Raw genomic sequence first — 26,914 nt, 5'->3', positions numbered from 1 at the left:
CTCAGAAGAAGAGGTCAATGTCACCCTGCTTGAGTCACTGTTAGTCATCTCTGCTAGTTTCACAAATTGGCAGACAGTCCACAGAGTAGTCTCCAGGTCAATGAAACATGCTATGCCCCTTCCCTTGTGCACCAGTACACTGGGTTTAACATCTTGCTTCATGACCAACCGAGTCCTCTCATCACCACCTCTGTATACAGTGCTTCTGCCACTGATGTGGGGGATGACACTGCCTCTGCCACTGCCTAATCAGCCTCTACCTATCACACTGGGTATGCCGCACATTCCTTCATCACAGATGATGATGTCATGCCTCCTGCTGCCTCACCAATCGTGGACCATCACACCACTTACACCACACCACCATCCCCCTCTCCTCAGCCTCTGGAAGCTCCTCCCACTTAGTGCTTTGGCCATGCCCTGTGCCTGGTGAGGCACCTCACCAGTTATGACATTTCAGTGATTTACACCTCCAACACAACAACATCTTGTCAGTGTACACATATTTCTCCCATGTGTTCCATATTAGCACTATCAGCAGCGGGAGCCTCCGTGTGGACACACATCCATGGAATCGCCCAGTACAATATTGCTGCCTTCAGAGAGCTCAGCTAACCTCTCTGGATCTATAGTTAGTTTGCTCTGATTGATGTTTGTGACATCATGCTTTCTACCTTATAGGACAATAAAATCTATTTGTACAAAATTTTATGGTTTGTCAGTTGTTATTATACATAACTACTATTCCAAGTATGGTACTTCTTGCACGACAAACTGTTTAACTGAGCATTAAAAAGTGCAAATATTGATTTTTGTATTAATTTTTTCAATGGGATTGTGACTTATGTAACTATTTCCATACTATTTTGCAATCTACACTACTAGCCATTAAAATTGCTACACCATGAAGATGATGTGCTACAGATGCAAAATTTAACTGACAGGAAGAAGATGTTGTGATATGCAAATGATTAGCTTTTCAGAGCATTCACACAAGGTTGGCGTTGGTGGCAACACCTACAATGTGCTGACATGAGGAAAGTTTCCAACCGATTTCTCATACACAAATAGCAGCTGACTGGCGTTGCCTGGTGAAACGTTGTTGTGATGCCTTGTGTAAGGAGGAGAAATGTGTACCGTCACATTTCCGACTTTGATAAAGGTTGGATTGTAGTCTATCATGATTGCGGTTTATCATATCGCAACATTGCTTCTCACATTGGCCGAGATCCAATGACTGTTAGAAGAATATGGAATCGGTGGGTTCAGGAGCATAATACGGAATGCCGTGCTGGAACCCAATGGCCTCATATCACTAGCAGTTGAGGTGACAGTCATCTTATCCACATGGCTGTAACAGATCATGTAGCCACGTCTCGAACCCTGAGTCAACAGATGGGGACATTTGCAAGACAACAACCATCTGCACAAATAGTTTGATGACGTTTGCAGCAGCATGGACTATCAGCTCGGAGACCATGGCTGCAGTTACCCCTGATGCTGCATCACAGACAGGAGTGCCTGTGATGGTGTACTCAACAACAAACCTGAGTGCACAAATGGCAAAAAGTCATTTTTTTTTTTGGATGAATCCAGGTTCTGTTTACAGCACATAATGGTCACATTGTAGTCAACACACTTTGGAAGCATGTCTTCATCATCGCCATACTGGTGTATCACCCGGCGTGATGGTATGGGTTGCCATTGGTTACATGTCTCAGTCACCTCTTGTTCGCATTGACAGCACTTTGATCAGTGGATGTTACACTTCAGATGTGTTGCGACTTGTGGCTCTATCCTTCATTCGATCCCTGTGAAACCCTACATTTCAGCAGGATAATGCACGACTGCATGTTGCAAGTCCTGTACGGATATAGAAAATGTTTGACTGCTGCCCTGGCCAGCACATTCTCCAGATCTCTCACCAACTGAAAACATCTGGTCAATGGTGGCCGAGTCACTGGCTCATCACAATACGCCAGTCACTACTATTGATGAGCTGTGGTATCATGTTGAAGCTGCATAGGCAGCTGTACATGTACACGCCATCCAAACTCTGTTTGACTCAATGCCCTGTCATATCAAGGCCATTATTATGGCCAGAGGTGGTTGTTCTGGGTACTGATTTCTCAGGATCTAGGCACCCAAATTTTGTGAAAATGTAAGCAGATGTCAGTTCTAGTATAATATATTTGTCCAATGAATACACATTTATCATCTGCATTTCTTCTTGGTGTAGCAGTTTAATGGCCAGTAGTGTATTTCTGTTTCCTTGACTGAGATTGTGACAGTTAACATTCCATACACATTCTTTATCAATTGTTAAAAGTTGTCTTATACACACAGCAATTGTCATGTACTCCAGTTTTGGAACCTGGGCATGCTAAAATGTCAAGGGGAAATATATGAATAAAATTAGTAGCATTACCCATCAGTCTACTTATAAAAGTAGCTTCACATTCTACATGAGTATAACCACCAACACATTTTTAACTCATTTGTATGGACACTGGTAGACACTTGTATGCTGGAAGTACAGTTGAAAGTAGGTCATTGCATAGTTTTTATTTGTGTAGAGAATAGTCATTGGTACCACATACCTGGACATACTGCAGTATGCCTTATGCTGTAATTACCAGAAGAAAGCAAAGAGCTCATTCTCAGTGACAATTTCATCTGAAAAAATGAAGATACATCCACTTCCACTGACCACTCATCATTAGATTAAATATATTCTCATCATGGCTCTTCTTCTATGGTGGCCTTTGTGGTCACTTGTATTCAATACATGTGATTTCTTTCATCTGGTGTTGTGCCAAGATCCAATGTTCACATCTCCATTGACACATTATACAGGACAACTACCAGGAGGGATCTGTTCTGACCATGATATCTTGAGGTTTTTATAGCAGGATTTAAAAAACTTAACTGACATTTATCAGGTCTAATATTAGCTACAATGAATACCTACAAAATGAAGAGATTCTCTGTTGATTGATGTTTGTCTTTTTGGTACTCTTTTCATCAATAGAGGATAGATAAGGTGAAAATTATTAATAGAAATGTGCTTACAGACAGAAGAGTACTAACCCTTGAGCCAGGTGGGACAGCATTTGCCTCCTGCCTTACTCTTGTGAAAATTTCCCCATTAACAAATTTATGAGGGAAAACACCGATAAGCGAAGGTAAACCAACATCACGTGTATCTGGTCTGTGCAGTATTGCTACAGATAATGCGTATATATAAAGATAAGGATTCAGTCTCTCCCTACAGAAAACAGAGGCAGAAAGGAAGTCTTCTCTGTTAGGCATATCTGAAACACAAGGTCAATGTCAGTTTAATTAATATTGGAAACAATTCAAAAGAATAAAACAGTGATTAAGAGTAATCAGTTAAAGACTGCATATTTACATGTAGAAGAACATGACTTGCTGAGAATGAATCACAGTATAAAGATTTAAAAAAATGATTTTGTGTGTAGTGACTGTGCAATGACAGTAACAAAACCACTGATTGTATGTAGAAAGGTTTTATAATTGGTATAACAATCTACAGAAGACTTTGTCTTATGATAGGAGCTTCAAACATATTTTGTCTCTGTATATGTTCTGACACAGTCATCAGCCTATGGTGTAGCTGGTGTACTACTCTGGGTCCAGTGGCAGCAATGTAGGTCACAACCGTGGACAGACTTGTGGCTTGCTGCAAGTCCCTGAGTGGGCTGTGGACATGACAACAGACCCAATACAGATTGGGGGCCCTCCTCTGTATCATCTGGATTCAGACCCATAAGTGTGATGGACACCAAGTGGACAACTGAGAATGTCAGATGTTTACCATGCGGGATGTCATCTTGGAACCAGACAATATGTCTGCTTTTCTCAGTTCTTGGAGCAGCTGAGGCTAGCTGCCCCCACTGGTGTAGCAGATTCATAGGTGTGGCTTGGCCTTGCTGGTGCAAACAGAACTTGTCTTGGTGGCAGCAAAGGATGCCTCTATGAGAAGATATCAGACAGATTTGCTGGATGAAAATGGAGCCACATATCGGGTCATGCATATTTCTGAATGCGTGTGGCCATATGAAGATGCCCACCTTAAAGGTGCAGCATCTTTTTCTCCTTCTTGTAGTGACAGAAAGATGATTTGTGTTTCAAGACTCCATTGACAATGAGGACATTAGAGACTGAACACAAGCTTGGATTAGGGAAGCTGGGAAAAGAAATCGGCCATGTTCTTTCAAAGGACCATTCTGGCAATTGCCTTAAATGATTTAGGGAAATTGTGGACAACCTAAATCCAGATGGTTGGATGAGGATTTGAACAATCATCCTCCAGAATGTGAGTGAAGTGTGCTATGCACTGTACCATCCCACTCAGTGTACTAATGGAGGCTGCAACAAATTTAGCAAGGTACAGTGAAGGTGTCAATGCAAAAGTTCCACTGAACTTTGATCTTTAAACAGTGTTGTCCAGTGCAAAGATACAAAGGAGATTAGTGAAGAATCAATAGGAGTGGACATCAAGATTTTTTTCATCTGTGTCTTAAACATTCCCACAAAATGTTCCACCATACCACTAAAAGTAGACTGAAATGGGTATGGTAACTTGCTTAATTCCATTCTAGGCGCAAAAACTGCAAAAGTAAACTGTAAATCATTATGTGACAAGAGTTTGTGGGATTCTTACAATATAAAAGATAGTTGTGAGGGCATTAGTGGTACTTTTTGTCATGCTTTGTTGCTGTTTTGTTTCATATGGTGGGTGCAGTGTCAGCTTGCCTCTACATGGTGCACATTTGGTAATGCTAAAGAGCTGACATCATAGGTTGCCATACAGTCTTTGGATCTCCTTGATAAAGCAAATGATACTTGACACTACAGTAAATTTAACTGGTCCTTGATAAGAAATCTTGGTCAATGTATCAAGAACTGCGAAGTCAACATAGAAGGGCTAAGCTGGTCCAGTTCCTGCATAAAATACTCGTAGATAATGCTATTGATGTCTTAGCCATTCAAGATACTCATACTGAGAGTGGAGACCAGTTAATCGAATGAGCAAAAATACCAGGATTTGACCTTTTAGAAGCCACATTTCACCGTACTTATACATGACAAACTATGTAACTGAGAATGAGATTTTCACTCTGCAGCAGAGTGTTCACTGATATGAAACTTCCTGGCAGATTAAAACTGTGCGCCAGACCGAGACTCAAACTCAGGACCTTTGCCTTTCGTGGGCAAGTGCTCTACCATCTGAGCTACCGAAGCACGACTCACGCCCGGTACTCACGGCTTTACTTCTGCCAGTATCCGTCTCCTACCTTCCAAACTTTACAGAAGCTCTCCTGCAAACTGAGCATTAAAAAGTGCAAATATTGATTTTTGTATTAATATTTTCAATGGGATTGTGACTTATGTAACTATTTCCATACTATTTTGCAATCTACACTACTGGCCTTAAAATTGCTACACCATGTAGATGATGGGCTACAGATGCGAAATTTGACTGACAGGAAGAAGATGCTGTGATATGCAAATGATTAGCTTTTCAGAGCATTCACACAAGGTTGGCATTGGTGGCAACATCTACAACGTGCTGACAAACTCATGCAGTCTTCATTAAATTGGGAGAAATAATTATCAGTAACATGTATTTAAACACTCTGCCACTGACTAGACACCAGAAGCTCTGCCTTTACTGCCCAACCCAGTGGTTTGTTGAGGGGACTTTGTTACCACTCGCAATTGAAGTGTGGGACCAATGATTGCTAAAGTGAAACACCAACAGACTGGACCAATAATATCAGTGATTTCTACTCTTTGATCCAAAAGAAAAGACATATTTTAAATCAGCAGCTTGGAAGCAAGAATACAACCCAGATTTGTGCATCATAAGCAAAAATATTGAGAACATGCCACTGCAAGGATATATTTCTAGACTTCCCATACGGAATACACTGACCAGCTCTAATTGAAATAGAAATGAGCATCCCCCCTGATCAGGTCCTATCCCTGTCCAAGACAGAATTTTAAGAAGGAAGACTGAAAGAATTTCTTCTCCTTCCTAAACAAATGCCTAGGCTAGATTCCAGCTGCTATCAAAAGCTACCAAAGGTTAATAAGAGCAATGCCCAAAAACAGCAATCATCCCTATAGGATTCTGCAAAGTGTAAATACCAGAATGGAAAGCTGAGTGTGAAGAACTGTACAAGGAGTTCCCCCAAAGAATGGACAGAGAGATAAATGATAATCTGCTATGCATGTTGGATTTGGCTCGACATAAGAAATGGACAGAAGCAATCATGAACCTGTACTTTTAAAGATTTAGTAGAAAAGCCTAGTCAGGCCCTGCAGTCAGACAGAATTACAAATATTGTCATGGCTAGTTCAAGAACATCACAGAACAAAGCACACCCCACCCATATCAAACATAAACTCAAGCCTTTGAAGACGCTACACCAACCAGACCGGTTTTTCCCATCCATTTGCTGTCAATGAAGTAAAAATGGTGATTCAAGATATTAAAGCAGGAAAGGCAATGTTAAAGCAGGAAAGGCATCAGAGCCTGATGGAATTAATCTGGATTTCCTCCTGGATTGTAGTAAAAAAACCAAAAAATGGTCAGTTGAGTTCTTTGCCAATAGCATGATGAAAGGAAGAATCCCAAACAGATTGAAAAATCCAACATCATCTCTATTATTAATCCAGGAAAACCAAATATGAACCAAAGAAATAATGTCAAATAGTCTTTCTTTAGCTTAATATACAAGCTTCTTGAAAGAGTCATCTACAAAAGAATCTTAGCTCTCATATTTGATAAAATTTCTTGAACAAGCTGGCTTTCACCCAGTAAGAAGCCGTACAGTCCAAATTATGTCCCTCATGACCTATTATAAGACCTTTTATAAGACTTGAAAAACATCAGCTGCATATGTACAGCTCTCAGCAGCTTATGACACAGTATGGTGATATGGTCTTCTCTACAAACTTATTCTCATAATCTCATGTAGAAAAACAGTCCAGCTTGCTGGTCGGTCATTTTGGGTCATAATGGACAACAGGATAAGCTCTTGAAATGTGCTAAATGATCAGGGATCTGTCTTTGCCCAGTTGCTGTTCAATCTGTACATCTCTGATAGGCCTGAAACTAGATCTTGTAAGTTTGGATATGCCAGTGATTGGTTGCTGGCAGTGAGACACCAAAAGTTTGACGAAATAGAAGCCAAACTACCATCTGATCTGGCAAGCATGGGAACATGCTTTCAGAGATGGAGACTGAAACAAAACCCAACCAAAAGAAAAATGACTTGCTTTCTTTTGTGCAATAAAGCAACCAATAGACAGCTCCATGTCCATTTTCATGGCAGACTACTTCAACGCAATCAGCATCCACAGTATATAGATGTTACATTGGACTGGAGACTGTTCTACAAAAAGCAACTGGAAAATGCCACAGTAAAGACACTGTGTGGACAAGCTTGGGTTCCACTGGCAGATCTCTGCACATTTCAACAGTTGCATTAGTCTACTGTATTGTGGAATATGGTGCTCTGGTATGGCTCAACAGAGCACACACACAATTGCTAGATGCACAGCTGAAGAACACAATGATAATTATCTATGGTACCCTAAGATCAACCCCCACTGCATGGCTGCTCTTATTGAATCACATTCTGCTCCCTGGCCTTTGCCAAAAAGCAGTTCTTTTCCATGAATTTAAATGCATACAAGGTAACCCACAAGACCCTAGCCATGAGTGTTGGGTTCAAACAGTGCTGGTTGTTACAGCTGAGAAGCCCAACCTTTTTGAGCCACTTGCACAACATCCTCATCTATATCTCACCAGTACATAAGTCACTGGGCAAGATCCTACATTCTGGAAATGCCCCATTGGGATTGATCCAAGAATTGCAATATACAGGATTGCTGAACTTCCAGTATCACTATTCATCACTAGCAGCCATGCTGGTTCAACAACAGGACAACTTTAAAAAGATGGAGGACATGGTAATTTGAAGCAGAAAAATGAAGTTCCACAGAAGCTGTGAAGGGCACTCAACAAGCTAGTTTATACAAAATGGCAAGCCTATCCCAAAAGTGGATCTTTGTGTATGTGGCTGCTGCAACATATCTGGTAGTGAAAGGGAATTCTTCCATCAACTGTTCTGATTGTGAATCAGAGTGAATACAAACAAATTCTTGTTTATCAAATTCATAATCTGTCTTAATGAGGCAGACCAAGGCACACTATATTCAAGGGATCAATACTATAATTTATATGAAATCTGAAAGACACTTTGTTCTGTTTACAGATACAGAAGTTTATGTTTTGACCAGCTACATATGTTAACCATTTGTCAAAATGTTACCATTGATTGCAGTTTATGTGATGTTTTAGCAGATATGTATGGTCTCAAGTCAAAAGTCATGTGCATGTAATAGTATGTACTGTTTCATACATATCTTGTGATGATGTTTAATTATACCTGTCAAAACCATTTAATTATATAATGCAACAAAATTAAATAGAAATCTGTTGATTATTTTCTTAATTAAAATGCTTGTCTGAGTTGTGTTAAAGTCATAAATGTCTTCAGTTTCAAATATAAATATAACATGTCATATTATTCTGAGTAATCAGTTTATGTCTACAGATCACTATTTTCCCTACATTGAAATGTACTTAATCTGGTGTTGAATTCTGTAATGGTAAATTTACAAAATTTGTAAATCCAACACCATGTATGCAAATGTTGATTACTGTGAATGTACCAATAATAGGGTGCCTGAGCCCACAAGGGTGAGTTGTTAGTGATGGGTTGTTAGTGGATCAGTGCTAGAATCAGTATGAAATTAGAATCAGTTTGGGTTTTCAGTTTTTGTGACGAAGTTTGGACAGTTAAATGTAAGTGTAACTGAGGCAGGACATTGGTAGCAGCATAGTATTAACCTTGTTAGTAACCACTTACAAATCACATTAATCCTTAATCCACCAAACAGATTAGATATGAAGCTGCCGTGCCTTTCTGAATTCTGAAAATGATGTGATAACATATTCCTCTCCGTGTGTATCTCATTCAGTCAAGATATCAAACTTTAAAAGAGAAAGAAGTGTTAAAAAATAATTTTGGTAAGTTTGTACCAACAAGTTGCTGATTAATGAGAAACTAGTAGTTAAAAGTTACCTTGTTAAATCTAATGTTGACACTGGTGGGTCTGATGATCATGTACTGGAGAGGCGAGGGGGAGGGGGTAAGAGATATTGTCATTTAACTGTAACTGCTCTCATTAATAAATGGTCACAACGCCCATATAGTACTAGGAACAGAAAGTTGGCCGAAACCAGACGTAAACAGTAATGAAATCCTAAACTCGGTTTGGAATGTATACCACAGAGATAGGCTGGACAGTGAAGGGGGAGGCGTGTTTATAGCGATAAGAAATGCAATAGTATCAAAGGAAATTGACGAAGATTCGAATTCTGAAATGATTTGGGTGAAGGTCGCGGTTAAAGCAGGCTCAGACACGGTAATTGGATGTCTCTATAGGCCCCTGGGCTCAGCAGCTGTTGTGGCTCAGCACCTGAAGAACAATTTGGAAAATATTTCGAGTAGATTTCCCCACCATGTTACAGTTCTGGGTGGAGATTTTAATTTGCCGGATATAGACTGGGAGACTCAAACGTTCATAACGGGTGGCAAGGACAAAGAATCCAGTGAAATATTTTTAAGTGCTTTATCTGAAAACTACCTTGAGCAGTTAAACAGAAAACCGACTCGTGGCGATAACATATTAGACTTTCTGGTGACAAACAGACCCGAACTATTTGAATCAGTTAATGCAGAACAGGGAATCAGCGATCATAAAGTGGTTACTGCATCGATGATTTCAGCCGTAAATAGAAATATTAAAAAAGGTAGGAAGATTTTTCTGTTTCTCAACACAAAAGTTTTGTCTCAAGTGCAGATAGTGTTGAGGATCAGTGGACAAAGTTCAAAACCATGGTACAATATGCGTTAGATGAGTATGTGCCAAGCAAGATCGTAAGAGATGGGAAAGAGCCACCGTGGTACAACAACCGAGTTAGAAAACTGCTGCGGAAGCAAAGGGAACTTCACAGCAAACATAAACATAGCCAAAGCCTTGCAGACAAACAAAAATTACGCGAAGCGAAATGCAGTGTGAGGAGGGCTATGCGAGAGGCTTTCAATGAATTCGAAAGTAAAGTTCTATGTACTGACTTGGCAGAAAATCCTAAGAAATTTTGGTCCTATGTCAAAGTGGTAGGTGGATCAAAACAAAATGTCCAGACACTCTGTGACCAAAATGGTACAGAAACAGAGGATGACAGACTAAAGGCCAAATTACTAAATGTCTTCTTCCAAAGCTGTTTCACAGAGGAAGACTGCACTGTGCTTCCTTCTCTAGATTGTCGCACAGTTGCCAAAATGGTAGATATCGAAGTAGACGACAGAGGGATAAAGAAACAATTAAAATCGCTCAAAAGAGGAAAGGCCGCTGGTCCTGATGGAATACCAGTTCGATTTTACACAGAGTACGCGAAGGAACTTGCCCCCTTCTTGCAGCGGTGTACCGTAGGTCTCTAGAAGAGCGAAGCGTTCCAAAGGATTGGAAAAGGGCACAGGTCATCCCCGTTTTCAAGAAGGGACGTCGAACAGATGTGCAGAACTATAGACCTATATCTCTAACGTCGATCAGTTGTAGAATTTTGGAACACGTATTTTGTTCGAGTATAATGTTTTTTCTGGAGACTAGAAATCTACTCTGTAGGAATCAGCATGGGTTTCGAAAAAGACGGTTGTGTGAAACCCAGCTCGTGCTATTCGTCCACGAGACTCAGAGGGCCTTAGACATGGGTTTACAGGTAGATGCCGTGTTTCTTGACTTCCGCAAGGCATTTGACACAGTTCCCCACAGTCGTTTAATGAACAAAGTAAGAGCATACGGACTATCAGATCAATTGTGTGATTGGATTGAGGAGGTCCTAGATAACAGAACGCAGCATGTCATTCTCAATGGAGAGAAGTCTTCCGAAGTAAGAGTGATTTCAGGTGTGCCGCAGGGGAGTGTCATAGGACCGTTGCTGTTCACAATATACATAAATGACCTGGTGGATGACATCGGAAGTTCACTGAGGCTTTTTGCAGATGATGCTGTGGTGTATCGAGAGGTTGCAACAATGGAAAATTGTACTGAAATGCAGAAGGATCTGTAGCGAATTGACGCATGGTGCACGGAATGGCAATTGAATCTCAATGTAGACATGTGTAATGTGATGCGAATACATAGAAAGATAGGTCCCTTATCATTTAGCTACAAAATAGCAGGTCAGCAACTGGAAGCAGTTAATTCCATAAATTATCTGGGAGTACTCATTAGGAGTGATTTAAAATGGAATGATCATATAAAGTTGATCGTCAGTAAAGCAGATGCCAGACTGAGATTCATTGGAAGAATCCTAAGGAAATGCAATCCGACAACAAAGGAAGTTAGTTACAGTACGCTTGTTCGCCCAATGCTTGAATACTGCTCAGCAGTATGGGATCCGCACCAGGTAGGGTTGATAGAAGAGATAGAGAAGATCCAACGGAGAGCAGCGCGCTTCGTTACAGGATCATTTAGTAATTGCGAAAGCATTACGGAGATGATAGATAAACTCCAGTGGAAGACTCTGCAGGAGAGACGCTCAGTAGCTCGGTACGGGCTTTTGTTAAAGTTTCGAGAACATACCTTCACCGAAGAGTCAAGCAGTATATTGCTCCCTCCTACGTATATCTCGCGAAGAGACCATGAGGATAAAATCAGAGAGATTAGAGCCCACACAGAAGCATACCGACAATCCTTCTTTCCACGTACAATACGAGACCGGAATAGAAGGGAGAACCAATAGAGGTACTCAGGGTACCCTCCGCCACACACCGTCAGATGGCTTGCGGAGTATGGATGTAGATGTAGATGTAGATGTAGATGTAGATGTAATGAGACTAAAGAGGAAGTTGTTAATGAAGATAGTAATTATGAAAGACATCAGGTTAATTATAAAAACTGATGTAATGATTTATGTTGAAGTTCAAGAAGAAGTAATGTGAGTTAAATAATTATAGCTATGAAGATAATTAGTGAGTCAGGATACTGATAGGGAGGTTCATGAGAACTGAGTTTTGTCAGTCAACATTAATAAGTGGGGATAAGGAAGAGTACGAACTTCTATAAGGCAGGTATTTTGAAGGAAATTTGCAATAACTATAATGGCAATACTGTAAAATAGGAGCTAATTTAAAAGAAGATGTATCCATATTGGTGGTTAAAGATGAAAAAGACGAAAAGATAAAAAATAAAAGATGTGCTGCACAGCCATGAGCACCGGCATGGCACCCTCCTATGCCACCCCTTTTATGAACCATCTAGACGAGACCTTCTTAGCCTCCCAAAACACCAAACCCCTATTTTGGTTCAGTTTCATTGATGATATCTTCATGATCTGGACTCAGGGCAAGACATCCTATCTTCGTTGGTTCACAATCTTAACACCTCTTCCATCCACTTCATGTGGTTCTCTTCAACCCAGTGTGCCACCTTCCTAGATGTTGACATTCTCATCTCTGATGGTGCCATCTGCACATCTGTCCACATTAACCCACCAGCCACCAGCATTACCTGCATTTTAACAGCTGTTATCCCTTTCACACCAGAAAGTCCCTCCCATACAGCCTGGTCACCCAGGCACAGTGTATCTGCAGTGACAAAAACTCCCTTGCTCAGGGTCCCACCAAGGCCTTCACAGACAGGTACTATCTCCCAGACCTAGTCCGCATATAGATCTCCTGTGCCATTTCCCTTCACACTCCCAATCATCGTAAAACCTCCAAGAACCAGCCACAAAGGAGTGTCCCCCTCATTACCCAGTACCACCCTGGACTGGAACAACTTAACCACATCCTTTGCCACAGCTTTGATTACCTTTCATCATGCCCTGAAATGAGGGAAATCCTACCTGAGATACTTCCCATCCCAGCCATTGATTACGATACCTCTGTTGCGAATAGCACTTATTCATTATGTACACCAGTTAAACTTTGGTTATTCATGTATTTAGTATGTTAATTATGATTTATTACTCATTTCACAATTAAATAACTTTCTAGCACACAATCAGCAACATTCAGTATTTTTTTTAATTACAAAAATAATTTCATTGTTGTCTATATGTAAAAATACTGAAAGCAGATCTTGAAACTTTCCTACAGTAAAACTAACCTATGCTTTAAAATATATCTTGTAAGAATATCACAAATTAATGTTAGCATTTTATTACAAGCTGTAAATTAGCAGACATTCAAAAATTAATTGAAAGTATTGTTACCTTAAAAAAGTGTCATTCCATTACAGCTCTACCTGTAAGATGCTTTTAATTGCTCTAGAAAGCAATACAAATGGTTACTGGTTTTAGCAGATACAATAATACCACCAAATATATCGAGGAATGTTACAACCTAGAGGAAATCACAGCAGCATGTCAGCATTTTTATGCTGAGTTGATATATAGACTGTTGGTAATTTGATAAGCAATGTAACCTCTGATATTTTCAGTTTGAAAACAATAGTTGTGATCTGTAGTCAGATGAAATTTGCTGCCTTGCAGGAAAATACAAAATTTCTACAATTGTTACTTCCTATTCCTCTGTCTGTCAATAATTTTCTACGGCAATGGTCAGCATCTTATAGGTGAGTGTGATGGGCTATTCTGAATCATCCAGTTAGTTATACAATAGAAGACTATGCGAGGGTACAAAACTTTTCAGAATTAAATTCAAGATTTTCCCTTAAGAGTGTGATCCATGATGTTTACTGTATCCTCATCATTCAAATATTAGTAAACATGTTGGTAATTAATGTTATGTGAAAAAGTATACTTTTAAATGCATACTTAATATGCATATTTTTATACATGTAAATATTTGTTTTGTGTTGTATTATTTGTTTTAGGTAGTATTTGGTGGTGTGTGGCTGTTTGAGATCACTGGCATACACCTTTACATCACAGCAAGTCCAGAACGGAGCTTCTAACACTGCACAGATGGTTTAAGGGGAGCCACAGTGTGGGTGACATAAAGAGTTATCAATGAAGACATTATTTAGTAATGGATTTTTATGTCTTTTTTAAGATATCTGTAAATGGTCTTGATGTGAATTTAATCTCCACTCAGAAGACACATCTGTAGTTTGTCATGTAATGAAGTTATTTCCAGAGTATAAAATGAAAAATAATTAATCAGTAATATACAAAAAAACAAAACCCTTACCAATATATTTTCACAGTTTTGCCACACAGAACTCTCTCATGTGATCACTGTGAAATACAAATCTTCAAGGAATAACCTCAAATTTAAAATCAAAATACAGTATGAAACTAACAAAAAAGGATTTTGCTACAAGAATTTACTATGTTTATGTCATCACATACTCTGTCATGTGGTGACTGTGTGTGAAACACAATTCTGAACTAAAGAAGTTTGACCTGAAAACTAAAGAAGAATAAGCAACATCTTAAAAATAATAAAACAATATTTTCATTTACTGAAGAATTCTTTAATTATGATTTGGCTTATCAAAATCCAAGAATACTTTGCTACTTCCATTGATACAATGTGAATGAGAACTAATGAGACAAAATAAAGCAGTTACATATCTGAACACTGCCATACAGTGACTGAGATCATTTAACTATGCAAAACAATAATAACTAAAGACTTTGCAACTACTTTGAGTGCAAAATACAATTAAATACTGAGCTTCACAATATATCTAAAGTGAATTAATGGACGGTTTGAAATAACACCGAAGCACTGTGATAACACGTTGTGAATTATGTGTACAGAAGATTTGCACCGCTGAAGAGCTAATATTAACTGGAAGTGTCACAAGTGTTTACTTAATACATCAGTACATCTTTGGTTGCTTCATATTTTGAACTGGAAACAATTTTAAAATATTTATCATTTGGATGCAAATTTTTAGTGACATCATTAATAAATAAGGCATTGTCAAGTAGATCTACATGAAAAAGATTAGCATTATCCACTGACTTTTGGCAGCAAATATCAAATGTTGAGATGATTTTTGATACGCTGAAGAAACTGAAAATTGATCTCAAGTGAAAGTTAGACAAGAGTTGTGAGACCTAAGTTTCTCTTGGACTATACAATGTTCAAATAACTTACAGGGATTCAGCTGGATGACAGTGTGTTAAGTGAAAAAAATTTCAAGATATTCCTAAACGGTTTCCTAGATGTTTTCAATGAAATGTTTGCCCCTCAAGCTTGGTGACAAGGAGTGACCAATAAAATAAATTGAAGTGCACTAGGAATAAAAGTTTCTAGGCCAGGAATAGACAGCTTCAGAATGAGTTAAAATGTAACAAAAATTCTGTCTTTGTGGGTTATGTAAAGAGATATAAAAATATGTTCAAAAAGGTATACAGGCACCAAAAAAATTGGCTAACATCGTGTATATTAGTAAACATGAAAATAAATGAAAGGCAATTTGGGGTGTCATCAAATTTGAATTGGGAGTAAAGAACAAGTGCCAAGAAATTGTACAAATTAAACTTAAAAATTAAACTTAAAAATTAAACTTAAAAATGATACAATTATAGATCCATTTCATATGTCACACTGTTTCAACATTTTTTTCACAAATGTGTCAAAATAATAAGTAGGTATTTTTGTAAATATAAAACAAAATGCAAGACTTAAAACATTCAAAAGAATTATCCCAAAAGATGTAGAAGATGCTATAGTGTCTTTAAAAAACAAGAAATCTGCTGGATGGGATGAAATACCAACCATTGTAGTCAAGGCTGATTATAACATCATTTCTCATCCATTGGCTAAAATTATTAATCACTCATTTGAGGAAGAATATCTCCCAGGTGTGTTAAAACATGCTGAAATAAGACCATTGTTCAAGAAAGGCTCACCAGATGACATGGGAAATTACTGCCCTGTTTCCCTGCTTCCTAGTTTTCGCTAAGGTGATAGAAAGGATTGTTGCAAAACACCTTGAAAACTTTATTATAGAAAACAATATTATAGTTAAACATCAGCTTGGATTTTGAAAGGGGGAAAATACAATAAATGCTATTAGGGAATTCACTGAAAAGATAAGCTCTGCTTTAGACAAGGGTAAAAAAGTCTCTCGTATTTTTTGTGATTTGACCAAACCTTTCGACTTGGTCAATCATTTACTACTTCTGCAGAGGTTAGAGAGATATGGGATCATAGACAGGGCACTAAAGTGGTTCAAATCTTAGTCAAGTATTAGTGCAGTCTCTCAATGTCTAGGTCATTTATGAAAAACTCCGTTGATTTTTTCAAATTTGTTTCACCTCTGTTTACTAAAAGCATCACTCTTGTTCAACTGCAATGACCTGTGTGGGTCCAGTTGAAGCAAACCACTCAGTAATGCAAGATTCCACTGTTTCCCAAACTTCAATGTAAATAGCTTTATAGTATTTCTTTGGGGTTTTGAAAGTGTGTGGTGACCTGGCTTCATTGTTTTCGTACTTCTTTGGTATATTTCAATTCTGTGGCAGCCAAGGATCATCAACTTGTGATGGTTTTTCTTTTAAACACAATTCCCAAATGTGTTCAAAACTATCACACCTTCCATTCAATATACAAATCAAGCCCTTGTGTTTTAAACACAATTCCCAAATGTGTTCAAAACTATCACACCTTCCATTCAATATACAAATCAAGCCCTCATATATTTTTTATTCAGATCAGCAACACTTAGATGAATGCACTGAATTTTTTCATTGACATCCTCTACTGGATTAACTGCTTGGCAATTAAGACAAAAAAAGAAATAAGTCTTGAACTGTAACATTGGCTCAAGGTAGCTTACACATTTGTAACCTGCCTCTGTTTTGTCTTCCGCAGAAAATATTTCAAAAAACTAGAAGTTCTTCAAAGTTTTTCAATATTCTCAAGATACTAGAAGCTCACATAGTTCATCGAGTGAGGCAAAGTGGTCGTAGACCAGCTTGGTCATAGGAGCTCTCACAGCCATAGCTTCTGAAATGTCCCAGCCTTTTGTTGGATTCCCTTGCAGTGATTATTAACTCCTTGGCTAAAGACATAATATCCCTCATAGACATAAGATGGTGGAGATTGTCTACAACTTCCAAGTCTAAACTGTGAGCAGTGTAGTGCACATAACATGCTTTTGGTTGCATATCCAAAACTAACTTTTTTTTATTCCTTTGAACTTACCTCTCATATTCAAGGCACCATCATAGCACTGTCTCCTTTAGTTATCCATTGACAAATCAAGATGAACAAAAACATCTTTTAAAATACTAAATAGAGTTTGTGATTCAGTGTTGGGAGTCTCGTATAAGCCAATAAAGTCTTCATTGATGATTAAGGAATCATTGGCAGTAAAAATACAAAATGACACTTGTTCGTGAATTGAAGAATCACTTGTTTCATCAACCATAACAGAAAAATGTTCAGTCTTCTTGACTGAAACCAGTAACTTTCTCAACACAGACTTTCCTAGCAGATCAATGATCTCGTTATGAATATCGAGGGACATCCATTTATACCCCAAATGCTCTAACCAATCTTTAAACTCAGGTATATAATTCTTTCAGTGTTCCAACAACCTGAAAAATTTGAGTTTACATCTTTCTGTCCTCTAAATGCTAGTCCTTGACAGCACAGAAATTGCATAGTAGTAAAAATTGTCTCAAGAGCTAAACAGCCTTTCTTCAAATCACTATCTAACTGTTCATTCAATTGGGAGGCTACACTTTGGTTAGTGATAGAACTTAGTTTCAGAACACTTTTTTAAGTGTCAACGTATTTTTGTGAAGACAGAATTTTTCCAAAGACTTTTTCTAATTAGAAAACCCTATGGAAGTAAATGCATCTTCTTTTTTTTGAAGAAAATTGTAATAGATTTTTAGCATCTGCCTCTTTACATGTTTTCCAAAAAACTATTTCAGTAGATGCTTCATATTCTAGCCATGTATGTCTGATCAACCAAGACTTCAGAAATGATCTTTCCATACGGGATTGTACAGGTTTTGGCTGTGAAAAGTTCTCACCTGAATACGATGAATGAATTATGACACAATAATTGTTGGAGCTTGACTTGCAGTATCATCAACATCCAAATGCCCCTTTTTGGTAACAAATTTATCCATTGCAAACCTAATTCATAATACATTAAGAGACTAAAGTAAGATAAAATATAGTTATATAAAATAGTCTACTAGGCACTGAAGCCAGAACACTAAACACGTCTGCAGCACGCACTGAATGAAACTATCCACACCGAATGACTGTGATAGCAGGGTTAGCTTTACATAGCTGTGACATCGCAAATGTCTTGAAGCATTACAGCGAAATGAGGCAGAGGGTACCAGGTGCTTCTGTTCCAGTCCTTTTAATGTCGCTGAAGCCGCGGCACTGGCCCGCTGGTGCCAGACTTTACCCATAGGCTCGAGCACCGGGACAAATTCTAAGTGTGCCCGCAACACCATAACACTATCATGATACACACCACTAGTTTTCAGTTAACCTACTTACTACTGTAATAATTATTTGTTTTAACTCATTAATAAATGTATTTTAAAAGAAAAAGAAAATAATTCGAACATAATTTTGTTATTTTACAAAGCATAATATAACTAATAATTTTCTTAAATTATTGAGGGGCTCCCCCCCCCCCCCCCCCCCACCACCACCACCACCCACAAAACAAATTTTTCAGGGGGCTCAGGCCCCCTCAGGCCGCGTAGAGTCGGTGCCTGTGGATAGATTTAGTGGAAAAAAAGACTGACAACAATGTTAAATATGCAGAAAATATTAGTTCATTAGAGGCTGTTAGAATTAATGAAGAACAAATGTTAGAAACGGATTTAATAGAAACTGAAGGCACTTTAGAACAAGCTACAAATAATAATATAGAAACTGTTACAGTACCTACACATGAAATGGAACCAAAATCATAGAGATTAGAAGCTAATGTGGAATCCTCTGTTATTGGTGAACTTGCTCATAATGCAGATTTGATAGATAATAGGTTTTGTTGTTGCTGATATGTTACTACTGGCACATTGCCACTTCTGCTACTCCTGAGAATACACTGCCATCTGTTAGTAATGGGTAATTGTTAATTTGCATTATTACTTAGAATTTACAGCCCCCGTTACTATTGAAATTTTACCAGTGTTTGTTGCTTCTGAGAATTTACCATATTCACTTACAACTAATAACTTATTGTTATATGTTATTACCAGTAACTTACTGTCTAGCATAACTACTGACATATTATTGTGTTTGAACAATGGAAAACCCTGCATGGAATGTAACAATATTATGAAAAGGAAAGTTGCTACTCACCATATAGTGGAGATGCTGAGTTGCAAATAGGAAAAACAAAAAAAAGTAAGAATATACGCTTACTAAGAATACATGAGTCTTGTGTTAGTAACTGCTTATACTTTGAATACATCAGGCATGAACTGAGTATTCAATATAAAGATTTAAATATAATAAGGAAATTCCAGCAAAATTTAAATGATTTGTAGCACAGGATCCCACAAATTGAGTATTCAATACAAAGATTTAAATATAATAAGGAAATTCTGGCCAAATTTAAATGATTTGTAGCACAGGATACCACTACTTGAATAGCAAAAGCACTGAGCCACCAACAGGCACTCTTAGTAGAGAATGATAAATTGCTATTTTTACCATTATATACTTTTTTATTGTTGTTGTGGTCTTCAGTCCTGAGACTGGTTTGATGCAGCTCTCCATGATACTCTATCCTGTGCAAACTTCTTCATCTCCCAGTACCTACTGCAGCCTACATCCTTCTGAATCTGCTTAGTGTATTCATTTCTTGGTCACCCTCTATGATTTTTACCCTCCACGCTGCCCTCCAGTACTAAGTTGGTGATCCCTTGATGCCTCAGAACTGTCCCACCAACTGATCCCTTCTTCTAGTCAAGTTGTGCCACAAACTCCTCTTCTCCCCAATTCTAATCAATACATCCTCATTAGTTATGTGATCTACCCATCTAATTTTCAGCATTCTTCTGTAGCACCATATTTCGAAAACTTCTTTTCTCTTCTTGTCTAAACTATTTATTATCCATGTTTCACTTCCATACATGGCCACACTCCATACAAATAATTTCAGAATTGACTTCCTGACACTTAAATCAATACTCGATGTTAACAAATTTCTCTTCTTCAGAAACGCTTTCCTTGCCATTGCCAGTCTACATTTTATATCCTCCCTACTTTGACCATCATCAGTTATTTTCCTCCTCAAATAGCAAAACTGCTTTACTAGTTTAAGTGTCTCATTTCCTAATCTAAATCCCTCAGCATCATCTGACTTAATTCGATTACATTCCATTATCACTGTTTTGCTTTTGTTGATGTTCATCTTATACCCTCCTTTCAAGACACTGTTCATTCCAGTCAACTGCTCTTCCAAGCCCTTTGCTGTCTCTGACAGAATTACAATGTCATCAGTGAACCTCAAAGTTTTTATTTCTTCCCCATAGATTTTAATGCCTACTCCGAACTTTTATTTTGTTTCCTTTACTGCTTGCTCAATATACAGATTGAATAGCATCGGGGAGAGGCTGCAACCCTGTCTCACTGCTTCCTGTTCATGTCCCTTAGCTCTTATAACTGCCATCTGGTTTCTGTACAAATTGTAAATAGCATTTTGCTCCCTGCATTTTACCCCTGCCACCTTCAGAATTTGAATGAGAGTTTTCCAGTCAACATTGTCAAAAGCGTTCTCTAAGTATACAAATGCTAGAAATGTAGGTTTGTCTTTCCTTAATCTTTCTTCTAATATAAGTCATAGGGTCAGTATTGCCTCACGTGTTCCATCATTTCTACAGAATCCAAACTGATCTTCCCCAAAGTCGGCTTCTACCAGTTTTTCCATTCGGCTGTAAAGAATTCATGTTAGTATTTTGCCGCTGTGACTTATTAAACTGATAGTTTGGTAATTTTCACATCTGTCAACACCTGCTTTCTTTTGGATTGGAATTATTATATTCTTCTTGAAGTCTGAGGGAATTTCGCCTGTCTCATACATCTTGCTCACCAGATGGTAGAGTTTTGTCAGGACTGGCTCTCCCAAGGCTGTCAGTAGTTCTAATGGAATGTTGTCTACTCCCGGGGCCTTGTTTTGACTCAGGTCTTTCAGTGCTCTGTCAAACTCTTCACACAGTATCATATCTCCCATTTCATCTTCATCTACACCCTCTTCCATTTCCATAATATTGTCCTCAAGAACATCGCCCCTGTATAGACCCTCTATATACTTCTTCCACCTTTCTGCTTTCCCTTCTTTGCTTAGAACTGGGTTTCCATCTGAGCTCTTGATATTCATTCAAGTGGTTCTCTTTTCTCCAAAGGTCACTTTAATTTTCCTGTAGGCAGTATCTATCTTACCCCTCATTACATTTGTCCTCTAGCCATCCATGCTTAGCCATTTTGCACTTCCTGTCGATCTCCTTTTTGAGACATCTGTATTCCTTTTTGCCTGCTTCATTTACTGTGTTTTTGGATTTTCTCCATTCATCAATTAAATTCAGTATCTCTTCTGTTACCCAAGGATTTCTACTAGCCCTCATCTTTTTACCTACTTGATCCTCTGCTGCCTTCACTATTTCATCCCTCAAAGCTACCCATTCTTCTTCTACTGTATTTCTTTCCCCCATTCCTGTCAATTGTTCTGTTATGCTCTCCCTGAAACTCTGTACAACCTCTGGTTCTTTCAGTTTACCCAGGTCCCATCTCCTTAAATTCCCACCTTTTTGCAGTTTCTTCAGTTTTAATCTACAGTTCATAACCAGTAGATTGTGGTCAGAGTCCACATTTGCCCCTGGAAATGTCTTACAATACAAAACCTGGTTCCTAAATCTCTGTCTTACCATTATATAATCTACCTGATATCTTTTAGTATCTCCAGGATTCTTCCATGTATACAACCTTCTTTCATGATTCGTGAACCAAGTGTTAGCTATGATTAAGTTATGCGCTGTGCAAAATTCTACCAGACAGCTTCCTCTTTCATTTCTTAGCCCTAATCCATATTCTCCTACTACATTTCCTTCTCTCCCTTTTCCTACTGTTGAATTCCAGTAACCCATGACTATTAAATTTTCATCTCCCTTCACTACCTGAATAATTTCTTCTATCTCATCATACATTTCATCAATTTCTTCATCATCTGCAGAGCTAGTTGGCATATAAACTTGTACTACTGTAGTAGGTGTGGGCTCTGTGTCTATTTTGGCCACAGTAATGCATTCACTATGCTGTTTGTAGTAGCTTACCTGCACTCCTATTTTTTATTCGTAATTAAACCTACTCCTGCATTACATCTATTTGATTTTGTATTTATAACCCTGTATTCACCTGACCAAAAGTCTTGTTCCTCCTGCCACCCTACTTCACTAATTCCCACTATATCTAACTTTAACCTATCCATTTCCCTTTTTAAATTTTCTAACCTACTTGCCTGATTAAGGGATCTGACATTCCACACTTCCATCCGTATAATGCCAGTTTTCTTTCTCCTGATAATGACGTCCTCTTGAGTAGTCCCAGCCCAGAGATCCAAATGGGGGACTATTTTACCTTCGGAATATTTTACCCAAGAGGATACCATCATCATTTAATCATACAGTAAAGTTGCATGCCCTCGGGAAAAATTACGGCTGTAGTTTCCCCTTGCTTTCAGCCGTTCGGAGTACCACAACAGCAAGGCCGTTTTGGTTATTGTTTCAAGGCCAGATCAGTTAATCATCCAGACTGTTGCCCCTGCAACTACTGAAAAGGCTGCTGCCCCTCTTCAGGAACCACACATTTGTCTGGCCTCTCAACACATACCCCTCCATTGTGGTTGCACCTACGGTACGGTTATAGATATGATTGAGGCTAGCAAGTCTCCCCACCATTGGCAAGGTCCATGGTTCATGTTTTTATTTTTTTTATTTTTATTTATTATAATTTATTTATTATTTTGTTTTTTATTATATTTTATTTTTTTAATTTTTTTATTATTTTATTATTTATTTATTATTTTATTATTTATTATTTATTTGTTTATTTATTATTTATTTATTTTTATTTATTTTTTATTATTTATTTATTATTTTATTATTTGTTTATTTTTTATTTTTGTTCATTTTTTATTTATTTATTTTTATTATTTATTTATTATTTTATTATTATTTTTCATTGCTTTACTAAATCTGAACCTGCTGTTTATCACTACTAGTTTATTGGCTGAGTCTGTTTCTACACCTGTGTGTGATTTGCGACCCAGAAATTGATTTTTAAATCTTTGGCTAACCATTAGGTAGTCCAGTTGATATTCCCCTGTGTCTTTTATGATTTTGAAAGAGAGTGTTCACTACAACCACCTGAAATTTATGGCAGACTCAGCAAGCCTCTCTTCCCTCTCATTCCTTTACCCCAGCCTGTATTCTACAGTTACCTTATCTTACTTTCCCTCTAGGAGCACTCCAGTTAACTAGGACAGTAAAATTTTCTTCCCTCTTTAAATATTTTTATCAGACCCCCTATTTTCTTATACATCTTGTTTATAATTTAGCTATAAAAAGTAACCTTTAATTGTGAAAAAAGTAAGTAACTCACAGAAATGTTTGATATAGCACTGAATGCAGTACACCTTTAAGTTTTACTTAGAAATGTTCAATGTGGCTACCTTTTGTAAGATGACATGTGTCCCACCTGTAATCAGTTTCCTGCCAAATCATGTGAGGCAAGTCATGATGGAAGGTGGCAATTTTTTGTGTTATCTGTTGTCACAGCTCATCAATGTTTCTTGGAAGCACAGGAATAAACTCTGCCTTTAATGCAGTCCCAATACACAGAAGTCCACTGGGGTCAATTCAAGTGATCATGGTCCAGGATACTGTTCCACCATATCCAATTCAAGTTGGCACATTCCTATTTAATGATGATAATATAGTGGCACATCATCTTGCTGGAAAATAAATTCTGTGCCCATATCCTGTTGTAATTGAGGCATTACATAATGTTCACGCATGTCCAGTTAAGTCTGTTGAACTTGTTCAATTGCTGCATCAGAGACTGCTGGCTGATCCTGACCCAGGGCCATAGGTGATGCATAGCTAGTTTAGGAGAAATGATTGTACCAATTAATAACAATCCACCTTTAAGAAGAAGGCTTGTGATATTTAGTCTTGAATTGTCTCTGAACTGCAATAGTGGGTTTGCAATCATGAAACCATAATACTATGCATGTTCAGTACCATTATACAACTCCATGCTGATTGCTGGAATAACTTATTTGCGCATGCCTCCTGGAGAGGATGTTAGGAACTAACAGTTTCTGGTGGGAATAAAACTTGAAGATATACTGCACTCAGTAATGTATAAGGTATTTCTTTACATTACTTACCCTTTTCACAATTGAAGGTTACTTTTGTATACCTGATTTAATAAACACCCTTTATAATGTCTGTATTTCACCATCATTAACCTGTGATGTCTGTCTGTAAATTTGTATACTGCTAGTTAGTACTGGCTTTGTCTCAGTCCTCAGAAGAATAATTCAATCCATGCTCTGCTGCAACACCATTCAGTGATGCTATTGTTATTATGACATACTCATCTGATGAGAAATTCTGTCTGTTTTACATTTCACTGTGATAATATCTAGCAAGTATAATCTTATGGGTCCACTTCATGTCTGTGCCTTTAATATAGTGGTACCCATTGCTTTATGCACCGTTCTGCTGATTCTTCCATATTTAGCACCAGCTTTCTGTCAAAAGGGGAAGAGGGTGCCCTAACTGCAAGTCAGCACTCCTACTTTTCCATGGCCACAGTAAGAGTGAAGATGAGACAGAATTTAAGGTGATGGCAAACCACAATGTTAAGTGAGATTTGACAGTTATAGCTATTGATGTTAGAAACAGTTAACTTACCCATAAGAATCTCAATAAGGCGAGCAGCTATCCTACGATGTTTAGGCAAAAATTGAGAAAAATTCTCATCATGACCCAACTCCAGTGGAATACTTAAATCAGGTGGAGTAATTTGTTTAACTTGAATCTCTTGAACATCACCTACAAAACCACTTCTGTCAACTACATTTAATTTCTGAATACGATCGTTCTGAAAGCAAATAAGGGTTTTAAGTCATAAAAGAGCATGTGAAGTTACATAAGTCACTATAAAAAATAAATAAATGAATAAAAAATACAGCTCTAAACATAAAAAATGAGTCTCAGTATATCTGATGTCTTAGCATATACACAGAAGAATTTTTGTTCTTGATACTATGTGAATTAAAATTTTAACCTTGTCAGACATTCCATTTTCACTAGTATCAAACTACATACTTGTATGTTTAAGTAATTTGTGGTACACTGTTGTCACTTAGCCTAGAACAAAAGCTTCATTCATTTGAGGAGTAGGGAAAGATTTGAACAAATTAATCATCATAATGACTGTGCACCAGTTAAAATGACATTAAGATGAAATTTAGGAATATCCTTCTAGAAAAAGGAACAGTGAACTTTACTGCACATTCTCTAGTGATGCTCCAGTGTTTTCAAAGATTTAAGAGTGATATTTGAGTCTGCTTTCTGCAATGTCAGTCATTATTCAAATTCTGCTTTCCCTAACATAAAATTTTTTCAGTATTTTCAGTTCTGGAATGAATGAAAGTTATTAAATAATACTCTATTACTTGAATCAAACAACATTTTTAAGAAAATATGGAAGGACTATTGGCTATGAGAGACATTATATTTCAAATATAAGAGCCAGAAAGAAGGTCTCATGGCAACTAAAATTTCTTTTGTGAAATAATAAAAATCTTTGTTTATTCATCAATAAACATATTTATGTCACCAGTTTAAATTAAGTATTCAATAAATTAGAGATTATAATATGTATATATAGTTCGTGTGTATGTGTAGTACAAGGGCCATTCAACAAGCAATGCCCCACATATTTTTTCTCAGAACACATTTGTTGTTAAGAGTCAGAATTGGGTGACAATATACATCAACATGTCTTGTCCATGTCCTATTTTTCTACATAGTCTCCATCATGTTCTATGGTTGTTGGCTAACATTGTGAAAGAGCATGTTTCCCTGCTAGTAAAAGCTCTTGTTCTGTAGGTGTAGCCATGTTTTCACTGCATGACTGACACTCTCATCATCTTCAAAGTGTGTTCCCCATTGAGAATCTTTAAGTGGCCCAAAGAGTTGGAAGTTTGAAGGTGCCAGGTCGGGACTGTTGTAGGGTGGACAAGGCAATGATATCCAACCCAATTTGGTGATGTGAGCATTCATGGAACCCATTGTGAACACCTCTCTGAATATCCGAGAGTCTCAATCATTGCAGATGCACTTCCAAAGCTGATCGACAACTGTAGAGCGAATTGTCAAACCGTGATGTGCCAGTTGGCATGAATAATGGCATCCACACATTTCAGTATGTCTGGAGCAGTTGCTGTAACAGGATGTCTCGAGTGTGGCTGATCATGGAGCTCTGTTTCTGCATTTCCCAAGGCTGTAACTTTCTTTACCCATCACTCAGCTGTACTCCTATCAACTGCAGCATCACCATACACTGCACAAAAAAGTTTATGGATGTTCACCATGGCTTCTTTTTCTGCACACAAGAATTCAATAACAGCATGTAAGTCATATATAGACACCATTTTGATGCTGTACTATGGCTCTGCCACCTGCCAGAATGGTTCAAAACTTCACCAGCACACAGAACAAATGACAAATGTGAAACACTAACAAGGGCGTTTGTCTATGTATATT

General features: G+C 37.8%; 1 protein-coding gene across 3 annotated transcripts in view; it reads right to left on the bottom strand.

Moving 5' to 3' along the window:
- Nucleotides 1–26,914, bottom strand: part of LOC126325538 (phenoloxidase 1-like) — a 279,076-nt gene that overhangs the window by 177,122 nt on the left and 75,040 nt on the right. For all 3 annotated transcript variants that reach the window (XM_049995249.1, XM_049995257.1, XM_049995260.1), the window contains 2 exons: nt 25,055–25,244; nt 3,091–3,314 (listed from right to left, as the gene is read on the bottom strand). In XM_049995249.1, the coding sequence (XP_049851206.1) occupies nt 3,091–3,314; nt 25,055–25,244 (414 nt within the window). The remainder of the gene's footprint in view (nt 1–3,090; nt 3,315–25,054; nt 25,245–26,914) is intronic.

Source organism: Schistocerca gregaria, chromosome 2, assembly GCF_023897955.1.
Source record: "Schistocerca gregaria isolate iqSchGreg1 chromosome 2, iqSchGreg1.2, whole genome shotgun sequence".
Classification (NCBI taxonomy): Eukaryota; Metazoa; Arthropoda; class Insecta; order Orthoptera; family Acrididae; genus Schistocerca; species Schistocerca gregaria.
Note: the sequence above shows the minus strand (reverse complement) of the source record. Positions and strands in the feature narration are given on the sequence as shown.